The sequence below is a fragment of the Vicia villosa genome, linkage group LG5 (assembly GCF_029867415.1).
Source record: "Vicia villosa cultivar HV-30 ecotype Madison, WI linkage group LG5, Vvil1.0, whole genome shotgun sequence".
In the NCBI taxonomy this organism is placed as follows: domain Eukaryota; kingdom Viridiplantae; phylum Streptophyta; class Magnoliopsida; order Fabales; family Fabaceae; genus Vicia; species Vicia villosa.
The window spans coordinates 154,265,690-154,271,840 of record NC_081184.1 but is presented as its reverse complement, the minus strand read 5'-3'; the positions used below and the strand labels follow the sequence as shown (position 1 = coordinate 154,271,840).

Sequence of the window (6,151 nt, the reverse complement as noted above, 5' to 3'; positions counted from 1 at the left end):
AACAAATTAAAACATGTCTGAGAAAAAATGTTTGTTTGCATTGACTTATTTGAGTTTTTATAGTAGCATAAATTTTATAATACTATTTGTTTGAGAGAACTTATGACATTGTTCATAAGTTTTTTTCATCTTATTTTCATAATTTCTTTAAGATAACTAAGATTTATTTTTATATTTTAATTCAAAGTACAAAATACAATATAATAATAAAAAAAAATTATTTATATTTATTGAAATAGGTCGGCCTCATAGACTTAAAATGTTTTTTATATGGCATGTGACCTAACCTTTTTAGGTAAATCAACTTATATAAAAACCTAGACCTTTTTTATTTACATAAAAAGTCTAACCTAACCTAGACCTATGTAGATTGGGCTATAGGCCCCTCTTAGTCAGTTTAACATATTTCCACCTCTAAATACATATAACTATTCAGTCATAACTCAAATTAAAAGAAAAATTGAATAGAAGAAAAATATTTAAGGACACTCAAATAATTTTATTTTTGTAAAGATTAAATATAATTTGTTTTCATCCAAAATAAATAAATTTTATTTATTTTTGAAAATTAATCTAGAATTAAATACTTTATCTAGGGACTATACTGTCTCTTTACTCTCAAACTTATTTAAAATTTTTAAAATTTCAATAACCAAATTGAAAAACACCAGTACGTGGCCAAAGTTTTCGGTTGTTTCCTAATTCTAAAGCCTTCTTTTCAGTTTCACGTAACAAAATATGCAGCACGGTTAGTTCAACCCCGCCGCTTCTTCATCCTCCTTCCTATTCTTATTTTTCATAGCTTCTACACTTCTACTGTGTTTCTTCAGGTTTCTCTATCCATATTTTTATTCTTCAAAATAATTCACAGCTATTAACTAACTCCATAGGTTTCAAAAGAATTGTAATCTCGTCTTGTGTAACTTAACTGTACATTGATTCTAGAATATGTTTGTTTATTCTTCTAGTTATATAGTTAAAATGCAATAACACGTTTAGTTTTTTAAATGCATTATGTTATTTCACGTGTGTATTATTACTATTACTGGTATGCTATTGCTAATATATTTTTTCATCCATTAATGCAGTGAACAATTGAGTAATAATCATGTCTAGGGTTTTGTCACAGTCGATTAATATAGTGGCTTCGCAAAGGCATGGCCATAATAGTAAGGGATCAGTGAAACCAAGGTCTGTTAGAATGATGTATGCTATACGAACTGCTGCACTTAGACTGTCCAGTTTCTCAGGATTACGAACTTTGAACTCTTTGGATTCTATGTTGAGACCTGGACAAGATTTTCATGCTAAGGTGTTTACTCAGATTGGTACTAATCGAGCAAAGGGCTGTGGTGGTAGAGGTAGGAGATTCGTGACTAAAGCTATGTTTGAGCGTTACACGGATAAAGCAATCAAAGTAATTTTGTTGGCTCAGGAGGAAGCAAGGAGGCTGGGACATAATTTTGTAGGAACAGAACAGATTCTGTTGGGTCTTATTGGTGAAAGTACTGGTATTGCTGCTAAAGTTCTAAAGTCTATGGGGATTAGCTTGAAAGACGCGCGTATGGAAGTGGAAAAGATAATTGGAAGAGGTAGTGGTTTTGTTTCTGTTGAGATTCCGTTTACTCCTCGTGCCAAGAGAGTTTTGGAACTCACGTTGGAGGAAGCTCGCCATCTTGGTAAAAAATAGCATATCTTTATTTGTCGATTTACATATCTAATCAACTACTTTGTTTAGGGAAAATGTGTTCAAGAGTTATTATTTGTATGATATATTCCAAACATGACTTGCCTTGGATGACCAATTTGAACTTGACTTAAATACATTCGAAGTGAGTTGAAATTTATGTATGAATTGATGTTAGTTTATATTTGGAGTGTGGTTAAAAGTTGCATGCATGTGCAATACTTTGTTTGGCTCACGTTTTGAATTTCCAGGTCACAATTATATTGGACCCGAGCACTTGCTTTTGGGTCTTCTTCGAGAGGGTGAAGGTGTGGCAGCGCGTGTTCTTGAAAATTTGAGCGTTGATCCAACTAATATTCGAAGCCAGGCTAGTGTTATACTCTCATTTATTCCTTTTACATATTTTTGTTTTATAGGAACATATTTTCATCTTAGTCTATGCTTTTGTGCGTTAATTTTATACTCCGCTGGATGAGAACAGGTCGTTCGCATGGTTGGTGAGGCTGCTGACAATGTCGTGGCAACTTTTGGCTATGGATCTGGTAAAAATAAGATGTCAACCTTGGAGGAGTATGGCACCAATTTGACGAAGCTTGCTGAGGAGGTAACTTGTAATTCCTAGTTTTCTTCATGAGAGATGGTAGATGATGTTTCATTCTGTGTTGAAGGTTACTAATTTTTCTCTTTTGATCTTGTCCCCAAAAATAAAAATCCCAGGGAAGATTGGATCCTGTTGTGGGTAGGCAGCCTCAAATTGAACGTGTCATTCAAATCTTAGGTCGTCGTACCAAAAATAATCCTTGTCTTATTGGGGAACCTGGTGTCGGAAAGACAGCTATTGCTGAAGGTCTTGCTCAACAGATTGCAAACGGTGTTGTCCCCGAAACAATAGCAGGAAAGAAGGTTGGTGCTTTGTTTCTATTTCAAGTCTATAAATTGTTGTTTGTTTGATTCATCGGATTAGCTTGCTCTATCTTAGCATACTTTCCGATGTCCTAAATGACGTGAAAGCCTTGTTCTGCATGGTGTAGGTTATAACCTTAGATATGGGTCTACTTATAGCTGGAACTAAATACCGTGGAGAATTTGAGGAGAGATTGAAAAAACTAATGGAAGAAATCAAACAAAATGATGATATAATACTTTTCATTGATGAAGTGCACACTCTAATTGGAGCAGGAGCAGCTGAAGGGGCAATTGATGCAGCAAACATATTGAAACCAGCTCTTGCTAGAGGTGAACTACAGGTAATGTTTTCTTTTGACAGCTCAAAAATAGATATGCTGCACTCTTGACTTGCGGATCAATCAACATATGTTTGCAGAAGTTTCGGTAATTAATTTTGGAATACTTTTATCTGTGAATAAGTGTACACATTTTCAATGGTTCAGTTTTAATTAATAGCATACAAAATTTAAAAATTACTTTGGATTGGCTATGAAATGCGAAGACTAAAGACATACTTAAAATACTTATGCAGTGTATAGGAGCCACTACACTAGATGAATATAGGAAGCACATTGAAAAAGATCCTGCTTTGGAGAGGCGATTCCAACCAGTTAAAGTGCCAGAACCAACTGTGAGTGAGGCTATACAAATTCTGAAAGGGCTTAGAGAGCGCTATGAGATTCACCACAAGCTCAGTTATACCGATGAAGCTCTTGTAGCTGCTGCAGAGCTTTCGCATCAATATATCAGGTTTGTCATAAAATATATGTGCACACATTTTCTGCTCATTTTCAATTTTAATTTATGCTGTGAAAAATATACCATTTTTTATAGTAGTTGAATATGAATGAATCAAACTGAAACTTCTATCTTGGTATTTTATACTTGCTGTTTATCTTAAGTATTTTCTAGTTCATAAAATAATTACATCTTCTGCAGTGATCGATTTTTGCCTGACAAAGCTATAGATTTGATCGATGAAGCTGGTTCCCGAGTTCGACTTCAACATGCGCGGGTAATGTTCATCTACCATTCCCAACTAGTAGTTCTCGTCTCGTATATTGTTGAGCTAATTTTGCTAAATTTACATACTTGCAGTTACCTAAAGGCGCAAGAGGTCTTGAAAAGGAGGTTGGGCAGATAGTCAAGAAGAAAAATGAAGCTATTCGCAACCAAGATTATGAAAAGGTAATGCTTTGGTTTAAGCTTTAACTTTACCCAACATTTTAGACTAGTAATTAGTAGCCTGATGATACATTAACTTTGAATAGGCTGGAGAGCTACGGGATAAAGAAATGGATCTTAAGAATCAGATGTCAGCACTTTTAGAAAAACACAAGGAGATGAGCAAGGCAGAGAGTGAGGCAGGAGATGTAGATGCACTTGTGACTGAAGTTAACATACAGCATGTTGTTTCCGCCTGGACTGGTATCCCTGTGGACAAAGTCTCGGTTGATGAATCTGACCGCCTTCTCAAAATGGAAGAGACCCTACACAAACGCATTATTGGTCAGCACGAAGCAGTAGAAGCCATTAGCCGGGCTATCCGTCGAGCTCGTGTTGGACTTAAGAACCCTGACCGGCCAATCGCTAGCTTCATCTTTTCTGGTCCTACTGGTGTGGGGAAGTCAGAGTTGGCCAAAACATTAGCCTCATACTATTTTGGATCTGAAGAAGCCATGATTCGACTTGACATGAGTGAATTTATGGAAAGGCACACAGTCTCCAAGCTCATTGGTTCACCTCCTGGATATGTTGGTTACACCGAGGGTGGTCAACTGACCGAGGCAGTTCGGCGTCGTCCCTACACTGTTGTACTCTTTGATGAAATTGAGAAAGCCCACCCTGATGTCTTCAACATGATGCTCCAAATCCTGGAAGATGGGAGGCTAACAGACAGTAAAGGAAGAACTGTTGACTTCAAGAACACGCTTCTTATAATGACATCAAATGTTGGAAGCAGTGTGATTGAGAAAGGAGGCCGTCGTATGGGATTTGACCTTGACTATGACGAGAAGGACAGCAGTTATAACCGAATCAAGAGCCTGGTGACCGAGGAGCTGAAGCAGTACTTTAGGCCAGAGTTCTTGAATAGGCTAGATGAAATGATTGTGTTCAGGCAATTAACAAAACTGGAGGTTAAGGATATAGCTGACATAATGCTGAAGGAGGTGTTTGAGAGACTAAAAGCCAAAGAGATTGAGCTCTCGGTGACAGAGAGATTTAGGGAGAGAGTGGTTGACGAAGGTTATGATCCTAGTTATGGTGCGAGGCCTCTAAGAAGAGCGATCATGCGACTTCTGGAGGACAGCATGGCTGAGAAGATGCTTGCTAGAGAGATTAAAGAGGGTGATTCTGTTATAGTGGATGCTGATTCTGATGGCAATGTGATTGTGCTCAATGGTAGTAGTAGTGGTGCTCCAGATTCATTACGAGACCCCCTTCCTGTGTAATATGGTTTGCCTTTGCCATGTTTTATACTTGTTTTAAGGATCATAGTCTGTTAATTGTTAGTTGTTAGTTCTCATAGTCTTTTAATTGTCAATATATATAATAACCTTTTAATTTGACTATGGCCAACAAAGCAAAGTATTAGGCCTTTGGTGGTCTCACATTTATGTATTGTTGCCTAAGGAGTCCTATAAACTATTTTTACTTAAATTCTAGATAGATTGTATTTTTCATCAAAATACGTTTAAATCAATAAATATAGGATATTGACTGATGGTAGAACCGTAGAAGTATTAATCATCGTACTAAGAGTGCGTTTGTTATATTATTTTTAAGAGAAAAAAAATTAATTTTTTAATATAAAACAAACTCACTTTAAATCACTCTGACTAGTACTTTGACCCAAGTGGTTAGCAAGAAAAGTAATTAATTAATTAATTTAATGACTAATTAATATAAAATTGAAATATTTGCACCGATCTCTTAACAAAGCTCGCCAACACTAAGAAGTCATGTCTGAATAGAACGTTGATACAAGAAACCCTCGAAACTCCGAGCACATCAGTCGGAGAGATCATGATGATAGAAAATGGTGAAAGTTGGATTTCTCCCATCATCGAATGCCTAACTAGAGAGCATATGCCATAAGAAGAGGTGGAAGTTCGGAGGATTCGAAGATTCACTGTCATATACATTCTAGTAGTGAGTAAACTCTACAAAATTGAAAAGATTGACACCCATGTTGAGATGTATCACCAAAGAAGAAGTAAGCTTAGTTGTTGCTGAAGTACGTGGAGGTATATGTGGAAGCCACATCGGTGGAAGAGCGTTGGCGAGCAAGCTTATAAGGGTTGGGTACTACTAGCCGAAAATGTTGAAGGAAAGCGCCAGGTTTGTCCGTGAGTTTGATAGATGTCAAAGGTATGCGCCTTTCATCCACACCCCAATTGAGCTCCTACATTCAGTAATCTTGTTGTGTCCATTCTATAAATGGGGTGTGGGCATACTGGATCCTTTCCACTAGCCCTATGTCGGTTAAAGTTTATATTGGTCATGGCCGGCTAT

At 36.7% G+C, this 6,151-nt stretch overlaps 1 protein-coding gene across 2 annotated transcripts; it reads left to right on the top strand.

The window, feature by feature from the left end:
• Nucleotides 1-667: 667 nt before the first annotated feature.
• Nucleotides 668-5,260, top strand: LOC131607853 (chaperone protein ClpC, chloroplastic-like). 2 transcript variants are annotated; one of them, XM_058879808.1, is made up of 10 exons: nucleotides 668-748; nucleotides 1,089-1,679; nucleotides 1,939-2,054; nucleotides 2,169-2,291; nucleotides 2,405-2,590; nucleotides 2,719-2,934; nucleotides 3,168-3,385; nucleotides 3,575-3,650; nucleotides 3,734-3,823; nucleotides 3,907-5,260. In XM_058879808.1, the coding sequence occupies exons 2-10, from the start codon at nucleotides 1,109-1,111 to the stop codon at nucleotides 5,086-5,088; spliced, it is 2,778 nt and encodes a 925-aa protein (XP_058735791.1). In that variant the 5' UTR covers nucleotides 668-748; nucleotides 1,089-1,108; the 3' UTR covers nucleotides 5,089-5,260. The 2 variants fall into 2 exon arrangements, with proteins under 2 accessions (XP_058735791.1, XP_058735790.1); XM_058879807.1 differs by having other exon boundaries at nucleotides 704-830.
• The last annotated feature ends 891 nt before the right edge of the window (nucleotides 5,261-6,151 follow it).